At 46.0% G+C, this 19,040-nt stretch overlaps 1 protein-coding gene across 2 annotated transcripts; it reads left to right on the forward strand.

Annotated features, from left to right (window-relative positions):
* The first annotated feature begins 871 nt into the window (after positions 1 to 871).
* On the forward strand, positions 872 to 16,433 carry mmrn2a (multimerin 2a). 2 transcript variants are annotated; one of them, XM_084562226.1, is made up of 10 exons: positions 872 to 1,135; positions 6,140 to 6,262; positions 6,366 to 6,472; positions 10,084 to 10,335; positions 12,128 to 12,561; positions 12,644 to 12,829; positions 12,962 to 13,423; positions 13,882 to 14,203; positions 15,452 to 15,946; positions 16,027 to 16,433. In XM_084562226.1, the coding sequence occupies exons 1-10, from the start codon at positions 924 to 926 to the stop codon at positions 16,416 to 16,418; spliced, it is 2,985 nt and encodes a 994-aa protein (XP_084418352.1). In that variant the 5' UTR covers positions 872 to 923; the 3' UTR covers positions 16,419 to 16,433. The 2 variants fall into 2 exon arrangements, with proteins under 2 accessions (XP_084418352.1, XP_084418351.1); XM_084562225.1 differs by having other exon boundaries at positions 15,521 to 16,064.
* Positions 16,434 to 19,040: the final 2,607 nt, after the last annotated feature.

Raw genomic sequence — 19,040 nt, forward strand, 5'->3', positions numbered from 1 at the left:
GAAGGAGGTGCTGGTTTCCTCTCGTCTTATCACTTCCACAGGAACTGAATGAAGAGTGAGGGAGTGTTAATGGAGGAGTCTGAAATGGTCTCACTGCTGGCTGACACATGCAGACACTCATCAGCCATAACATTACGACCACCTTCCTCTGAAGAAGAGCTCTTTAAGTCCTGCTTCAGGTGGAGGGGTGGAGCCTATTCCTGAAACATCTTCATAGAAAGAGTGGACATGGTCTGCAGCGATGCTTAGAGCTACAGGTCAAAGGAACATGAATGGAAGGAGCCAAGACCTCCACCAGCTTGACTTCTACCCATAATGCATCTTGGTTCCATATGTTCCCCAGGTAAAACATGATCCATCCGACCAGAACCTCCTCCATGTCTCCAGGTCCAGAGGTCAGCATGGACACCCTGACCTGTCTCAGATCCACTGAGTGTTCTGACTTCTTTCTATCAGAACCAGAACCACACGGGTCAGAACCAATGATCCTTGGTCCAGGACCCTGTCTCTGGTTCTCCTCCGTCATTGGACCTCTTTTGATCAGTTCTGGTCCACTGCAGACCAGGAACATGTAGAAGTCTAGACGACACAGTCTGGTTCTTGTTGAATCCTTCATCTTGAACATTTTTCATCAACTCTGAGGATGAACCGTTGGCTGGTATATCGCCTCCAGTGGTCATAATGTTATGGCTCTTATTTTCTCAGAGAGCTCAATTGAAAATTAAATAATATTTGATTTGAGTGTTTAATGTTGGAACAGAAGAGTGCATGTGACTGAACTCCAGAAAACAGGAGGCGTGCCCCCCCTTCTCCTCCCTCTTCCTCTCTCTCTCTCCTCCCCCTTCTCTCTCTCTCTCCTCCAGCTGTTTAAAGGGGCCGGCGGGCGTGCGAGCCTCCACTCAGCGGTGTGTCCCGGTGCAGACATGACGGCGGTGGGAGGACTGGTGCTGGTTCTGGGTTTACTGGTGAGCGCTCGCTGTGAGGTGAGGGCACGTGACCCCGAGGTGGAGGAAGAGGAGGAGCTGGGAGGAAGAGGAGGAGCAGGAGGAGGAGGGGGAGGGGCGTTCCCTCCTCACCTCGGGGCGACCGAGACCGACCCGCTGGGAGAGACGGGGAGTAACCCAGCCCGGTCCGGGTGAGTCCAGCTTTGGTTTCATGACCTTTGACCTTTAACACCAACGAGTGACTAATGAACGAACTTGAACAAATATGTTTATTATCTAATGAAGGAGACCTCAAATATTTAACTGATCTCATTTGACGATGTAGTTACACACCGATCAGCCATAACATTATGACACAAGGGTGACTCATCAGAGAATGGACATGGGCCTTCTGAGGGTGTCCTGGGCCTTTGAGGGGAGGGGCCTCTGTGGATCATCCCACAGATACTTCATCAGTTTGGGATCTAGTGAATTTGGAGGCCAGGTCAACAGCTTGTGCTGTTCTTCATGTTTTTTTTTAGTTGTTCCTAAAGTGTTTTTGTGTGTGTGTCTGTGTCAGGCTGCATCCTGCTGGGGATGGCTGCTGCCATCAAGGAGTGTCATTGCTATGGGGTGGGGGTGCCTGGTCTGGTCTAGGTGGGTGCTACATGTCTAAGTAACATCCACACCAATGAATGCCAGGTCCAGAAGTTTCCCAGCAGAACACTGAACTGTCACAAGATGGTTTAAATGTTATTCACTTCTCCTGTCAGTGGTCATAATGTTGTGGCTGGTCGGTGTACAGTCTTCTGTCATCTTTACGACTCGTCAGGATGAATCTCACAGAGTTTCTAACCGTCTGTCCTCATCACAGAGTCGCCTGTTTCCTCAACTCTTTAATATTCAGCTGAGGTTCAGTGAACTAGAAGAGCTGGAACCAGGAAATGAAGGAGGACTTTTATCAGGACACGTCCAAAATAAATATGCAGTGTTTCAGCTCCAACAGGATCCCTGTGGTAATAAGTTCATCAATGAGCGAGTGAAATCGTTGATGATAAAGTGTTTTGTTCTGATTCTTACGTCCTTCACCTTAAATCGTCTCACGTCTCGTAGTTTCATTCATTCTCGGTTATTTGTGTCTAAACCCAGAGAATATGTCCAAAAACAACAGAAGGCATAGTTTCAAATGTCCTGTTTTTATCTCGACTGCAACTAACAGAGTGAATGTTGAACTGAATCGTCGTGGTGCAGCCTCAGATCATCTCAGGTGGTCGTCTCCTCATCTCTTTTCTGGGTTCTTGTGAGAGATAATAAACTCTTTCTGAAGGAACAGTGAGATCTTTAATCTGATCATCTGCAGCTTCTCAACATCGTCTTCAATAAACCCTAAAAATATCCTGAAGCTCTGACTTCAGCCCCAGACACTGACAAAGAAGAACCAGAAAGAGACATGAGACAGATTTAAATAGATGTAAAACAGGGTTTGAACTGTTCCAGGTCGACTCCAGGTCGACTCCAGGTCGACTCCAGGTCGACTCCAGGTCGACTCCAGGTCGACTCCAGGTCGACTCCAGGTCGACTCCAGGTCGACTCCAGGTCGACTCCAGGTCGACTCCAGGTCGACTCCAGGTCGACTCCAGGTCCATCGCTCTTTATTCTGGATCTGCTGCTGCTAAAACCAGACGAACTGAATCAGACGATCGCAAGGTTTATTCTTATTAAAGAATTAAAGCTAGTGTCTACTGCAGGTATTGAATGGAGCCTGCTGTTAACTTACCTTCTGACTGGACGTCCCTGAGAGTGTCCTATCTGGGACGTCCCACTGTTTGTTTCCCTCTAGGTATCAGTCATGTTTTTATTCTTCCAGATGTTGATCTGGACTCGTTGTGTCTCTCTCTGAGCCTGGCAGACTAATAACAGGGTTAAATGACGTTTGTGGAGCGTGCTCACTGAGGCCTCCATCGTCCATACGTCCCACCATAGATCCCCTGATAAAATGACCCCTGAGGGCTCATAGTAAAACAAGCCTCCACCCCCCTCCCACCCCCTTTAACCAGCGCTCTAATGACCACAGCTCTTTGTGCTCTAATGGGAAGCAGCTTTCAGGCTTGTCTTGTTATTTTAGCCTCAGTGTTATCTCTGGAGGCCGACGGCTGATTGGTGCTGGTGAAGTGGAGGAGGAAAAGTTTGACGTTTGACTGGAAGAAGAGAAGATCTGAGGAACTGAGAGGAGCTTTTATCTCCTTTTTAGTTAAATGAGCTTTCTGCAGTGATAGTACGGGATAAGAAAGACAACCTCAAAGACACAAAAGAGTCAGCTTAAACCGTTCTCCATAAACTCAAAAGGACATGTGGTAACGTTTGGTTCAGATGTTGTCTCTTTGTTTTGGATAAACGGAGACAAATCCACAGGGAACTCTTATTCTGAAAGTCTTCCTCTCTGAGATTTCATCCTTCACTCTCGCTGCTTGATTTGATCTGATCTTCTCTGAACTCCTGTCGGCCTTCAGTCCTCCAGCAGTGAAGAAGAAGCAGCAGCTCAGGATATCAGGACGCTGGGATGGACGTCTGAAGGAGGACGATGGTCTCCCTGAGAGCAGCCACAAATACTCACTTAACAACCTCAACGAGACATCGGCTCTCCTGCTCTTGTGGAGGATGTTTAGATGAATGTGTTGAGAACGACAAGCTACAAACTGTCCCACACAGTCAGGAAATAAAGACAAACAGAGACTGAACTTCTATCGGTCAATAACACCCTCGTCTGTCCTCCAGGACACGTGTCCATGGATTTACTGAGAACACATGAAACCTGCTGGTTGTGTTGTTCTTGTTTTTGACCTCCTACAGCTTCTTTATTCAGATTCCTTCACAAACATCCTGGACCCCGCAGACCTCAGCTCGTCTTCCTCCGTCTCTCTCAGGATCAAATACAAAGATTTCTTTCTTGAACGTTTCCCAAAACAAATCCACAGAACGATGTCACTCAGAGAGACGGTCTGACGGACTGCAGCTGCCACGAAGAGACGAGATGTTTGAACAAAGAGACGTCTCCTCTTCAAAACTGACCGACAGAACTGAATGAAACCAAATGAACGGCTGTCTGTGTCTTTAACATGGACACGTCTTCAGCTCAAGACAAAACTGGTTCCGGTCATCAACAAATATTTAGTTAGTCCCTGAAAAAGGAGAAAATTTAGCCTCAGAATCTGATGGACAAACACAGAGAGACACAGAGAGACACAGAGAGACACAACAAACACAGAGTGACATAAAGAGACACAAAGAGACACAACAACCACAGAGAGACAGTGATGTCTCTCAGCAAAATGAACACAAACCAAGTTTTTTCTTCTCCTGATGGTTTGATTTTATTTTGTTAAATTCTTCTCCTCACTGATCGTTTCTCGTTCTTAGTTCTTTCTTCTCCTGCTAAATGCATTCTGGGAAATGCAGGCTATTCTTAACTGGAGGAAATTGCAGCCATCTATCACAGAAGTAATTCCTGGCATGAGTCAAAGATGGAACGTCCAACACAAACAAACATCCTGTCATTTACTTTTATTTTGTTGTGGATTTGTTCCTGCAGCATGTGTCTCCTTTCAGAATAAAAGCCCTCTGAAGCAGTGAAGTCAGTCAGAGGAGTTTCCTCCAGGGCTTTTCACTCTGCAGCTATTAGTTCTGCTCTTACAGAGCTGGAATCACAGGATGTTTAGGAATCTTCGTCCTCTAAATGAAGGGATTACGCTTTGTATCTGCATTTGGTGTCCTGGGTTGAGTCTGACAGGACAAATGAACCTGAAGAGGAAGATTAAAGATTAATTCTCTGAAGCTGTTCCAGCCTCTCAGAGCTACGTGAGGCTGAAGGACTTTAGCTTTTCAGAGCAGACGTTTCCAAGAAAGAAGTTTAAAACAAATGACTCTGAGTCACTTTAACATCATTACATGGAGTCATTCTGTCTCAAAATAAAGTAAAATGTAAAGGAAGGAAGAAGCTAGAGCACAAAGAGACACAAAACACCAACAACAACATGCAACGGAGTCCAGAAATGACTTTGAAGAGACACAAAAAATCTACAAGGGAATACAAATTATGAAAGAGATAAAAAGGGCCAAATGAGATGTAAAATGACTGCAAAGAGACAGAAGACACCACAGAGTGGGCTAAGGGACATCTATGAAAGCATGCAACATGGGTTAAATGTCTGATGGAAAACATCTATCTCTAAGGATGCAAAATGACAATGACTGCAAAGAGATGGAAAACACCTCAGAGGGAAACAAAGACAACGACTGAGAGCTGCAAAACATCCATGGAGGGATGCAGTATGACTGGAAAGACACAGAGAACAAAAGGACAATAATCAGCAAAGAGATGCAACATGTCTGTAACGGGATGGAAAATCACTGTAGAGATGAAAAACAAATGCAAAGTGATGAAAATGGATAAATGGGATTCAAAACAAAGGGATGCAAAATGATGTATGATGACGAACAACGACACCAAACATCTACACTGTGACGGAGGTCAGGAGCCAATCAGAAGCTTTGTCTCTGACTCCACATGGACTCTTCATCAGATTCACCAAACAGGAAGTAGAGAGATAAACAAGATGCAGACAAAGTGGAATAAAGAGTTTCCTGAACAGAAACAAAGCTCTGCAGCACAGAGTCAGAGGAGACTCTGTTTATTTAACTCAGAGTCTCAGAGTCTCCTCTGCCTCGGCACCAACACAACCACCATGAACGTCATTCAACAACCGGAGGCTCAGCACATTTCCTCCGCTGCAGCTGCTCCGGCTAAAAGACGCCTTTAAGGAATCCTTCTTCCAGAGTCAGATGATTCTTCTGTCACTTTATAAATATATTTATAATTATAAATACTTCTTTATATCTATCACTATGGAAAACATAAAACAACTTCAGATACGAAGAAAACCAGCAACAACAACAACAACAGCAACAGCAGACAAAGAGTGATTAAAGATACTAGGACGTTGTCTGGAGGGAAGACGACAACGACATGAACACGTTAATGTTGTCGTCTATTATTCATCTTCCTCGTCTCTGACTGAGATGGAGGAACATGAATAATCCAAGATCATCTGAGGACAGGAAGTGTGTGTGGTCTTGAGTTGTGGAGGACTGACTCTCTGGGCCCCGTAACGTTTTGTTCAGACTCTTTTTAGGTAAAGCTTCTGTTTGTGTTGGTGCAGGAACTGGTGCGCGTTCGTGCAGAGGCGTCAGGTGACGAAGATGGTGGCGCACGGAACGCAGACGTACGTCGCCAAATCTACAAGTCCGTGTCCGAGCAGAACGCCAGACTGTCAGCTGATCCTGTGAGTAACCATGACGACTGTATCAGGACCACACGTCTGGATGCAGGTGGAGGGACTAAGTTGCTCTGAGCTCTTTTTTGTCTGATTGTTGGTTGGTCTGCAGCTACAAGGTGTCGACGAGGCCGAGCTACAGGGAGGAGCTGCAGACTGTCACCGCTCTGCTGTGGCGCTGCTGTCCAGGACACGGAGGACACAACTGTGAGGACACAGGTGAGTCTGCAGCATCGCCCATGACTGTCTTACACACCAACAATAAATTATTACAAATAAATCTAAATATATATTATTATAAATGACCGTTAATAAAGAAGAATATAAATAAATAATCTCACATATAAAATATCATTCATTCATTCATTCATTTATCTTCTGTAACCGCTTATTCCTGTTAAGGGTCGCGGGGGTCTGCTGGAGCCTATCCCAGCTGTCCATATAAAATATCGTTATAGGAAATAAATATGAATAAATAAAATAATCACTCTTCCAGTGATATAATATCTATCTGAGGGACTTGTCCAGCTGTTCTCTGCTGGCGTGAAGAGAAGCAGGAGATAGATTCTGTTTCTAAATGTTCAGGTGTTGGGTTAGAGTCAGTCAGGAGGTCGTTTGTTTCATCAGATATCTGGAGGAGGACGTCGTTTCTTCATCAGCTTCAGACTCTGACAGACGTCTCACGTTCTCCTTCCTTCTCATATGGACTTTAAGTTTTACTAAAGTTATAAAATGAACCTACTAATTATTATCTGAAGATGAAACTGAACATGTCTGAGGACCTGATTGTGTCAGAGTGGAGATAAATATAAAGACACCGCTCTCTAACGGGGCAGAGAGAAGCTTTAACAGCTGAAATAAGAAGGACTCATCCTCTGAGGACCATGAATGTTTACCATGTGTAAAACAATGACACAGCGAGTCCTTCTTATAAATTACAGAGCAGTGAGACTCTAACAAAGTCAGGAAGTTGTAGCTCCAGCTCAGGTCAGGTGGAGGCTGTCCTCCCCCCATCCTCCCCCCGTCCTCCCCCCGTCCTCCCCCTGTCCTCCCCCCTGAGGGAAGAGGGAGGGGGTGACCTGTAAACACACAGTGAGTCACCATGAAGGAGGAAGACGCTGATAAAGGTTTGAGGTCAGAGGTCACAGAGGACGAGGGAGGAGCCTATAACTGGAGGTTCTCAGTGGTTCAGGTCTTAGAACAGATCAAACTCATCTGGACTGGTTGTGTTTGTAGAAGACGTTTCCTCCAAGTGTTCAGCTCTAGATGAAGGTGGAGACTTTAGGGTTTTATCACCTGATGGTCACATGACTAGAGTCTGGTAATCACCTGATACTCACCTGGTTATTCAGATTATCTGTCCATTCATTCCTCTGAGAACAGAAAAGCTGACGGGTTCAGATCTAGAACCTTCTTGCTGTGAGGTGACGTTGGTTTGATCCGTGGTTCTTTAACAACCAGGAACTCTGATTCCAGATTGATCCGATCTAATCCAACTCCATGTCTCTCAGGTGACATGTATGACGACTATTACTCTTCTGTCCATCACCACATTAAGCCCCGCCCACAAGATCTGATTGGCCCGGCAGATCTTTGCTGGAGCAGAATCAGTTCCCAACAGAGAGACTCCAGAGTGAAGGTTGTAGATGAGGACAGCTGGTCTGGTTCCAGGGTGGTCACAGTGAAAAACCTTAAAACTGACTGAGATGAAACATCTTCAGTTTATTACCAGCAGCCTCAGTGCAGATGCTGAAGTGTTGCCGTTATTATGTCCCAGTAATTATACAGATAAATAAACAGACATACGTGACTGTGGAAGGCTGAGAGGGATGATTACAGGATGTTAAAGCAAGACAGAGCTGAGAAGACGTTTAAAGAGAAACTGTCTATGTCAACTATTTTAAACCAGTAGAATAAATATCTGTCCAATCACAGGACAGATATTCCCTTCCAGCTTTTAAGCTTTCTCACTTTGCAGAATCATTATCCGTTCTGACAACGTGGAGGTTTTCAGTCGTTTTGTGACTGCAGCAGTGTCAGGTTTTAATGTCTGTCCTGAGCAGTCTGATCCAGATCCAGATCCAGATCTCAAACCACATCTGGATGTGTTGATGTATCCAAAGCAGCCATGTCAGTGTCTTTATGTCCTTCATCATCAGTGACCTGGATCCTCTGAGGATGAAGCTTCCAGGGTTCAGGTCTAATCTGAGTCTTTGTTCCTGGTTCTGATCCAGCGGTAGGTAGAGGTGCAGGGCGGATGTTACTGCTACGTGCAGAGAACATGAAGTATTAATACCAGGAGTGGCAGCGAGGACTCTGAGAACCAAAACACGTCGATGTTTGTGGAAAAAGGTTCGGACTAAAATAGACGTTTGGCCTTTAGAGGCTGGATTTAACAAAGAAAGACAAACAGGCCGTTCACACACCTCCACACGGCTCGGCCCGCTCCCACCACGCCTCTGATTCAACACACTTCCTGTAATTAAATCATCAACACAACTGCAGAAACAGGGTGGACACAATAACAGGAACACCTCCTAAAGCAGCACAGATCCTGATATCATGTCCTGCACATTCACAGTTCATTCATTTAAATTTAGTATCTTTAAATCGTCTTTTACGGCGTAACGTGATTTATTGCTGCAGCAAACAATTATTTTCACTTAACAATTATTATTTTTCCATAAAAAGTAAAAAAAAAAGCCTTACGTGGTCATCTGACCTCTTTCGTTCCCTCCATCCACCCCAGCCTCCTCCTGCTGTTCATATAAAGAACAGTTGCCTCTGAACGTAACTCAGCTTCATCAGGAAACAGATTTTAATTTGCAGCTAGTTGGTCATCACTTTTTTTTGGAGATTCCCTGAAAAAGTGATGACACTGCAGGACGTCCTCCTTTTGAGTATGTGGGTTTTGTGCCCTCAGCGTTGTCTTCAGGTCACTGACTCTGACCTCCGTGTTCCTGCTGTCGCTGTGATTCTGAAACTTTAACAATGAACCCGAAGTGAAACAAACACTGAGGAAACTCAGACGAGAAATCCCCGAATTCATCAGCCTGTTTCCCATCAGCCCCTCGGTCAGCTGGGCTGCATGACTTCCTGTTGATCCATCAGCAGCAGTCAGATAAATACTGAGCAGAGCTAACAGCTGACGTTTTCTAAAAGAGGACGTTCAGTCGACCTGAAAGCATCTGTGCTGTGTGTCCTGTAGCGTCTGTCGTGTCTCTTTCTAACTTCACCACCTCTGAAGGTTCAGGTTTGTCTTCTGACTGCAGCAGTTTGTTTTTAACTTTAAAAAGCTGCCGTGAGCCAAAGTTCAGATCTGGTGTTAACGTCCGTCCTGGAGAAACCGAACGCAGCCGTCCAGACGTGACCAGGACGAAGTGGCGACGCAACTGACTGATCTGACGTCATGACGTAAAGTCTCCATGTTGATTATGTCTTTATCTCCTTCATCATCAGAGATGGTTGTTCCTCAGCAGTGACTCTGAGGACGGAAGCTTCCAGGGTTCAGTTCCTTCATTCTCTAAAATAACTAACGTCAGAAATAAAGAACTTAACGTGAGAGCCTTTACTGCTTGTTCCAAAATATAGATAATACCATTGTCTGTCGCTCATGCAGTCGTGGCGATCCATCTCGTTCTGTAGATGTCGTCAGACACCCGTTGATGTTTTTGAGATATTTTAAATAATCAGTGAAAACTTGCTGCTGTGAAAATCAGATTCCTACGTGTTTCATGTTTTCTCCATCCATCAGATAATTGTTGGGATGTTTGAGTGTGTGTTGGACTGACCTGATCAAACCGTTGACAGAGTCTGTTTTTCTCTTTCAGCTGTCGAGGTTCAGTCTCAGCAGCAGAGCGCCGACCCGGACCGCGAGCAGAACGACCACCATGTACCGGTCAGCCTGCCGTACGACACCGGCTACCCCAACAACCAGCCCCCCGCCCCCCTGAACCCAGGCGGCACCGACAGCTCCAGCCACACCTACAAGTCCCATCAAAGCCAACATGGAGCCACCAACACGTTCAACCAGCACCAACAGCTTCACCACGACCACGAGCTGCACAAAGCACGGCTTCCTGGTGAGTTCTGGTTTCTACTCAGCTTAAAAATAAAGACAAATACACTTTAGATCTGATCTGATTTCATCACCACGAGATCAAGAACAATAACCAAACCTGCTGGGACGAACAGCGTCGAACATTTCCCACCGGTTGAGTAGTTCCAGTCTCCATTTGTAAAGAAGCTGCTGCTGCTGGTCTATTTCCAGCTTCAGAGACGAGGAGGAACGTCTGCACCAAACAAAGACGACGGTGAACAATGAACTATGTGGGAAACATTGAATTGTTCGAGTGAGAGATCGGCCTGAAAGTTGTTCTACATCTTTTGTGTCTTTACAGTTTCTTCTTCTCAATATTTTCTGGTCTCGAGTTCTAAATGTTTCTCAAGACATGAAGAGACGATCAGTGATGAGTCGACTACAGACCATGAATGAAACTCAGAGAGTTGAAGTGACGAGAGGAGAAAAAAGGAGACACCACTGTCCTCCACTTTGGCTCCGTTCAGACTTCTCTTTAACATCCTGGGATCTCAGACGGCCATCATGTGGTCAGTAGAATATTGTAGCAGCTGCTGTCTCTAATGGATCTCTACCTACCGCTGGATCAGAACCATCAACAGCTGCTGGTTGACTTGGAGACATGATCCAGATGTTGGACCAAGCTTAAAGCAAATGTCTGAGCGTAGCCGTTGTTTCCTACCATCGTGTTGATGGAGCATCGTTGACGGTATTTTCTTTTCAACTAGAAGAAGAGCTAGCTGCATCCATATGCTAGCAATATTTTTATGTTACACTTGTTTCACTCGGATAGGGTTACCAAGGCAACCAGATCCTGGGACATCCACTGGAGACCAACTGTCCACTACAAAGAAATGGACGACTTGAGAATCAGTTTACAGACGTAGATGGAGTGTCTGCCAGACACTAGGCCACGCCCCCTTCTCCATCTTTTAATCTGCTGTGAGGATGTAGTTGCTCTTTAAAAGACACAACATCCCAGAGTTGATCTGCAAACATCTGGTGTGTCTCATTAACATCCTCTGAGGAACCTGAATGAGCTGTGAACATAAACACATGTAAACAATCTAGAAGCTTCTGGTGCTTTAAGTTGCTTTGATGCAGATGTTTTAAATGAAATGGTGACATCTCACACGCTTCCTCTACAGGAAATCCTCTCTTTCTTCTGCCACATATAGACTCTGATTGTGTGTTTTCTTGTTTTTATTAAGTTCTGGGCTGAGTTTCTGGGCCCCAGAACTTTTTGAGGGGTTAACCTTGTCAGACTTGGTTTTAGGGTAAAGGTCGGGGTCAGTGTCAGGGCTAGGTGATGCATGGTGTTAGTGGAAGGTCCTCACAAAGGTAGAAACAGGAGCTGATGATTTCACTTCCTCACTTCCTGTGCAGGGCGTCGCTCTCCGTTTCCCACAATGCCCTGGTCGCTCTGACCTTTGACCTTGGCAACTGGCAGAATTACATCATCCTTGGAGAAGCAGGCAGCTGTAGAGGGAAAATGAAGCTGTTAGCTGTTAGCTGTTAGCTGTTAGCTTTAGCCTCAGAATAGAACATAGAGCCTTTAGATATTTAAGTTATCAGTTGTGTCAGTTATCTCAGACATTGTGAGTGAACAAGGACATTTTTAGTAAAAATAGTTTTCTAAGAGTCAGATTAATTATCATGATCTTTCCGTAGCTGATAAAATCATCACTGATCAGAGTTTATTGAAATAAACTTAAATGAACATCAATGTTAGTCAGAAGGTTAAGAGTTTGAAGAGTTTATTAGCTGATGTGTAACTGACTGATTTATTTGTTCAGGTGAAGATGAGTTGAACCCTGACTTCTCGTACCACGGGGCAGCACCGGTCCTCCCCGTCCCCTACATGATGGCCCTGGTCATGTCCCAGCTGAGTCCGGTCCTGGACGGCTTCAACCGCTCTCTGGATCACCTGAGCCGGCAGGTGGAGGACCTGGCCCGGGACGTGACCGAGCTGAAGAGCAGCCGGCCGGTGGCAGAGCAGTGGACCGAGAGTCTGGAGGCGGCCGAGCGTGATGAGGGAGCGGAGGAGCGCCTGGACGCCAAACTAGACCAAGTGTTCCGGGACATCAGGGACGTCCAGAGGCAGGTGGAGAGCCAGTGGGTTGACATGGAGAAGAGGCTGCATTCCCAGCATGCAATGCTGCACTACAACCTGACCAGCTTCAAGACGGATGTCGACATGAAGCTGAAACGGCAGCAGAAGATGCTGCAGGTCGAAGACACAAACTCTGTTATCAGAAAGTTTTGAACCAAATTAAAATGAAAGAGGTCTCATTCTTCTTCTGTGGTCTCAGGTCAGTCTGCAGACCATGAACACCACGCTGACGCAGCTGAAGTCAGACCAGGATCAGATCACTGAGGAGGAGCTAGACCACCAACCGACTCCTCTCCCCATCCAACTGCCGCCACCCTCAGACACAGTGGCGCTCTGGGAGGCCGTCACTCGTCTGGACAACATGGTGGTCAACAACACGGTGAAGGTGCGTCAGAACCAATCAGAGAGTCAGAACAATGATCTGGTCTCATGTGGAGAAACACATTGATTTTTAGAGGTTCTTTCAAAAAGAGATGGAAAAGGAGGCAGGTGTGACAGGTGGAGGTGTCCTGTGCAGGTGAACGGGCTGATGGAGGACGTGGAGGTGGCGTCCGGCGACGTCCAGCAGCTGAGGCATCATGTGAAGGAGCTGGAGAAGGAGATCAACCAGACGGCCCGGCAGAGCCAGATCCTCTTCATGGAGACGGGCCTGGAGGTGGAGGCCGGTACGGTGACGGTGCTGAGACGGGTGGAGGAGCTGGCGGCGAACCTGGAGCAGAAGGAGCAGCTCCTGAAGGAGATGGAGTCGGACCTGGACTACGTCTACAGCGTCCTCTACAAGCACAACTCGTCCACAGACTGCGACTGCAAGGGACTGACGGGCGCCGTGGCTCAGCTGGAGAGGGGCGTGGCCACTGTGACGGAGCTAGCTAATCAGAACAAAGCGGCCCTGGAAGAGAACAGCGAGGAGGTGTTGCACTGGGACGACACCAGCGAATGGAAGCAGGAGGCGCAGACTCTCAAAGATGACCTTGAGCAGGTACGACGAAGAAAACACCTTCAGCTTGTTTCAGTAATATTTATTTCAGGTTCATGTTCCTGCTTCAGTCACATGCAGGGAATTATGGGTAAATAAAGAACAGCAAGTCATGAATTCTTCACTTTGATTCAGTTATGTTCATTGTTTGTTTATTAAGCTTCAATACGTCACATTTGGTTTTTGTGCTTCTTTCAGAAACAAGAAGGTCCTCCCTCCCTCCCTCCCTTCATTCCTTCTTGCCTTTTTTCCACTCATAGATCCTTCCTCCCATCCTTCCTTGTCCTTCTTTCCTGCCAGCCTTCTTTTCTTCCTTTCATCTTCTTTCCATCCATCCTTCCTCCCTCTCTTCCTCCCTTCATTCCTTCCTTCCAAAGAAGTCGACTTTAAGGTTTTAAAGACCTTCAATAGCTTCAGATGAAGAGATGTTAAAGTGATGAGATCTCCTCGTCCTCCTGCAGGTGAAGGAGTCTTTGGTGTTGGAGCAGAGCGGCGTCAGGAATCTGAGCTCCAGCCTGAAGCAGCTGAGCGGCGCTCTGTCTCACCTAAAGGAGGCGGATCAAAGGCTGGAGGCGGAGATGAAGCACCTGTCGGCGTCCTTCAAGTCTCTGCTCAAAGACGCTGCCCGCCACAGCGAGGTGCTGGAGATGCTGCTGGGGGAGGAGGTGCTGGAGTTCCTGGAGTGGCCCGACCACGACCAGGAGGCGCACTCCATCCCGGCCGTGAAGGAGCAGCTGAGGCTGATTCAGGAGCAGCTGAGGGGACGAGACCCCGACAAGACAGGTAGGAGGACGTTCATGTCTACAGCCGTTAAATAAAAGTCACTTTAACAGAAATAGTGCAAAGATAAAATAAGCGAAGCAGAAACAAAGCTGACAGCTGGGATAGGCTCCAGCAGACCCCCGCGACCCTTAACAGGACAAGAGGTTACAGAAGATGAATGAATGAATGAAACAAAGTCAGGAGGAAACTGAGCTGATGTCTCTGAGCTCTTCAGCAGCCTCCAGAGGAAGCTGTGATAAACTACATCACCGTCAGATTCATTAACAGATATGTGACGTCATAGGATCCGACAGCAGATACGTTTCTTTGGTTTGTTCATTTTAATAAAGTTTCAGAGGAGGAGACGATCCATCCATCCATCATCTACCACTCTTCATCCTTAGAAGATCAGATTTAAAGTTAACGTCCAGCAGAAGATGTAAACACAGGAAGTCGGTTCCTCTGACGTCCTTCAGAATAAACCTCCACAAACAGACAGTTCAGAAGCTGCCTGAGAATCATTCTACTTTAAGATGTTTGTCTGAGACAGTTCTGATGCTTAAAAATTATGAACAAATAAAGGGTTAAAAATACATTAATACGTTTATGAAAAATTGTGAATTATATCAGGAATGGCTACAAAATCCTACTGATTCCACTACAGGAGGCAACGTACACACAATTCAACCTTTGGACATTTTATTTAGCCTGGACATCATCACATTCTACCATTGTGATCATTATACAATCCAGAAGAAGATGGAGATTTCCTCCATGTTGTTCACACATGGAACTCCCCAGGGGAACCAGTCACCAAGGCATGCTACATATCAATGCTAAGCTAACTTTATTATCTGTAGTACCACCATTAGACCACTAGATGGAGGCAAAGGATAATGTATGACATTGAGGCCCAGGGTTCAGATTCTATCAGTCCAGTCACCATGTGGTTCATAGTTGATGGAGACCACAGAAGATAATGCACAGAACTGCACTGACTTGTTGACTGTGAGGTTTGTCTGTCTTGTCTGTTAGCTGAGGCTAGCTGGTTTGATTGTGGGTCTAATTCCATTTCGACTCTTCCTCTTATTTACAGAGTTCTTATTTTTTAACTAAAATATTCAAATTAGTTCAAAAATGAAATGCAGAACTAGATGAGACATTAGCAGGAAACCTCACTCACCCTGTTGACTAGTTAGTTAAACCTGGTACCTGGTTCATCAGGCTTCTTCACCATTGAAACATTCCTCTCCTGACTCCTGTTTCCAGGAGGCGCTGAGGAGGTTCCATCTGCTGACAAGCCTTCCTCTTCCTCCTCCTCCTTCTCCTCCCACCCAGATGACTGGCTGTCTGGAGGCATGAGGAGGAGCAGCAGTGGAGTTCCAGCAAGGGAGCGACAGCTGCTCCTCCGTCCCGGGTGGAGTCAGCTCGGAGGAGACGGCGGCGACCTGTGGAACCTGGAGAGAACCGTGGAGGAGCTGGAGCAGAGGCTGGTCCGGCTGGAGGAGAAACCCTGTCCCTGCCCCAACACCTCCACTGAGAGGGAGGAGCCACCTGTGGAGGAACTGCAGGTGGAGGTGATGTTGCTGAGGAGGGGGCTGGAGGAGCATCTGAGGGTGTTCAAGAACGTCTTCAGTAACGCTGACGTGTTGGCGGCGTCGGACGCAACGCTGGAGCTGGACAAACTGTGGCAGCTGCTGAAGAACAAGGACAGGAAGGAGAAGAAGAAGAGAGGAGGAAGCAGGAGGAGGAGGGATTCATCAGGTCTGTCTGCTTCTGGAACCTTTTACAGTTGTCTCCTCCTTCTTATCTGATCTGACCAGAGACTCTGTGTTTCCCTCCAGGTGTTCCCGCCCTGTCCGACCAATCAGGAGGCTCGCTGCTGTTTGTGGTTGGGTCTCCTCTGAGTGTCTCTGACTGCGTCCTTGTGTTCGCATCGTCTGTGAACCGTCAGGTTTACTCAGACTTCGGCATCGTCACAGCTCCGACAGACGGGGTCTACCTGTTCATCCTGACCTTGCACCTGAGGCCAGGCCCCGCCCACGTTGTCCTGAGGCGGGGGCAGGAGGGCGGGGCTTTAGTGTCTCTGCATCATCAGGAAGTGACGGAGGCGGGGCCCGTCACTGGTATGGGCCTCCTGGTGCTGAGGAAGGGGGAGGAGCTTAGGCTGGAACTGAGGAGAGGAGAGTGGGAGGAGTCAGAAGACAATGTGTTTGCTGGGCTTCTGCTGCACTGAACCACCTGAGGGCGCTGTGGACCAATCAGCTGAAGACCTGAGGCAGCTTGAAGTACAGGTGTGAACTAATCTGTGACCAAGAGTTATAGCTCGTTCATTCAGAAAATAAATAACAAGCATTATTTACTACTGTTGTCTTTAACCAATCAGATTGTTGAAGGTAAGGTAGGCAGAGACCCATTAGATATTCTCCTGACCACATGATGGCGCTGCTTACTGTTGTTCACACTGTACTTCAGCTGATCAGATCACCAGGACTCGTGTTGATACCAGGTCTGAACTGAACCTTTAACAGAATCATAAAATGTTTCATCCAGTTCTGAGGATCACTGACGTCAAACACCAACAGGAGGAAAACACTTCTTTACACAAGGAAAATATTTGAATGTATTTTTATATTTTTTATTTATTAAATCAGGAAGTTTCACCAACATCAACATACACACACTCAGATACACTCCTGCTTCCATCTTTGTGAGGACCTTTCAATGATATAATGCTTCCAGGTTTAAAAGGTTGTAGGCCCCAGAAGTTAATACAAACTAGAAAACACACACAAGTGTAGTTCAAAGAGTGTTAGAATATAAAGTCTGTTGATGTCATGTTTGTAAAATCAGTAAAGATTTATGTGTGATCAATAAAGGATTATTTTATCTGAGGAAAGAGTTCGTCTGGAGTTTAAAAGCTTTAATTCATTTATATATTTTATTACAAACACGCTGCTTCTTTAAAAAGGTTTTTACTTCAGTTCTCCATCATCCAGGTCATGGTTCATCCAGACAACAAGCTGAAACAAAGACAACTGGACCAAGGGCGATTCTACACCTAGAGCTTTGGTGGGGCACAGGCCCCCAACCCCAATACATTAAAAAATAATAATAATAATAATTAAATGTGTGCGCAATATGAAATAAATGGCTAGCCTACGGGTACAAGCTTCAAAATCATTATTGTCACTGTCATACTGTAGGCTATATTAAACCACTGGTAAAGATACAAGGATGGATTCATGGGTACAATATAATGATATTTATATGCATCTAGTCATCCTGGCAATACTGCAGTTCTTTGTAGCTTAAATAGCCTACTAAAGTATTCATACTAACTTTTGGTGATAATTTGCAAATGCAGAAAACCTATTTAAGTTTGCCATTAAACCACTGATCAAATCACAGCACTGGCTATTACCAGCATAAATGCTAATGTTACCATTAATGTGGACAATTATCATACCTCCCTCGTCCTCCTCATCTCTCCTCACTCTTCCTCTCCCTCTGCCTCTGTTCAGGAAGAATTTCCTGATGTCCATCTCTGAATAGCTTATCAGAAGGCTATGTTTAGTTTTACAGTAGGACAGCTTCACAAACAGTATAGGCTACTTTTACAGGGCTCTCTCTACAGTACGTATAAATCATTATTAATTGTCCGCATGTGTGCATGCAGCCTACGCATGGTGTGAGTGTGTGTGTGAGGGAGAGAGCACAAGCTGGTAAACTGTTGCTAAATTTAGGCTACAATGGCGCTAAGCATTGAAAAGCAGATGCTAATTATGTGGGCAACATTCTCTAACAGCGATTAACTTGTCATTTTTTCTGTCAAACAAGTTGTGAATTTGTTGTAACATTAAAACAGGGGACGACATAGCCTGGTCGTCACCATCCTACGTTGATTTGGGTCTGGCACATTAGTCTGGCCCAATGTAATAGGAATCTGTCTCCGTAATGGGCGGATGCTTATTTTGAGGTTTAAAATCATTGGAGTTCCCTTAACCAATCAGCAACGTTTGGTAATGACGTATATTGTGCGCCGGAGTTCAGGCTCTTACGCTTACCACTTCCGCTTCCAGTTAAATAAATCAAACTTTTCCCAAAGCCAGTTGGAAGGAGAGCTACGACGTCCGTGCCGTTTATAAAATTGACAAGACAAGCCTCTTGTTCTGGTTTTAATTCCGTGATGCTCTCCAGAGTTGAGACAACTTGGCGGATGGCTTCTAGCGTCTCTTCCTCCGTCCATCGCCATTGTTGCTATGCTGTTGAACTACAAGCTTCGCTGGACTACAAGCAACTCGGCAGGCGAGTTCCGCGTCATCACTCAACTGTTCGCTGATTGGCGGCGGTTACACGCGAACCGCAGAAGGGCAGTTAGGCCAGACTATGTGCCAGACCCAAATCAAATTTCGGGCGGAAACGTAGGATGGTGACGACCAGGCTAGGGACGACTTACTCTGTGCTCAAAGTGACGTGACTGTATGTGTGTGAGTGTACGAAACACTCGGAAGAATCATGTGAACGATTTTCATTAGTTGTTGCGTTCAATCTTACCCAGCTACAGAGGTGCTATTTCCTGGCCCCTTTCTTTTTTCCTTGTTTTTTTTTTTTTTTTTACTGGCTGGTAAGTAACAGGCTCGAGTCATGACTAAAGCAGGCACGGAGATGCGCTCATGAACGCTGTTTCCAGCGAGAGCAGTGCTAGAATTTTACTGGCGCAATGGACTAGCAGATGTCTAGTCAAGACATAGGCACCATAGTATGGTATGTCATAAAATGTCACACTATAATATGTTGTATACTGTGTGCACAATTATTAGGCAAGTGAGTATTTTGACTTAATCATCATTTTTAT

This window comes from Chelon labrosus, assembly GCF_963514085.1.
Source record: "Chelon labrosus genome assembly, chromosome: 15".
In the NCBI taxonomy this organism is placed as follows: Eukaryota; Metazoa; Chordata; class Actinopteri; order Mugiliformes; family Mugilidae; genus Chelon; species Chelon labrosus.

Excerpts from the sequence above, each read along its gene's own strand:
- mmrn2a (XM_084562226.1), top strand. The coding sequence starts at position 924 with ATGACGGCGGTGGGAGGACTGGTGCTGGTTCTGGGTTTACTGGTGAGC. Across the intron at positions 12,562-12,643 it reads GGCAGCAGAAGATGCTGCAG|GTCAGTCTGCAGACCATGAA; the intron begins GTCGAAGACACA and ends CTGTGGTCTCAG. Across the intron at positions 14,204-15,451 it reads ACGAGACCCCGACAAGACAG|GAGGCGCTGAGGAGGTTCCA; the intron begins GTAGGAGGACGT and ends TCCTGTTTCCAG.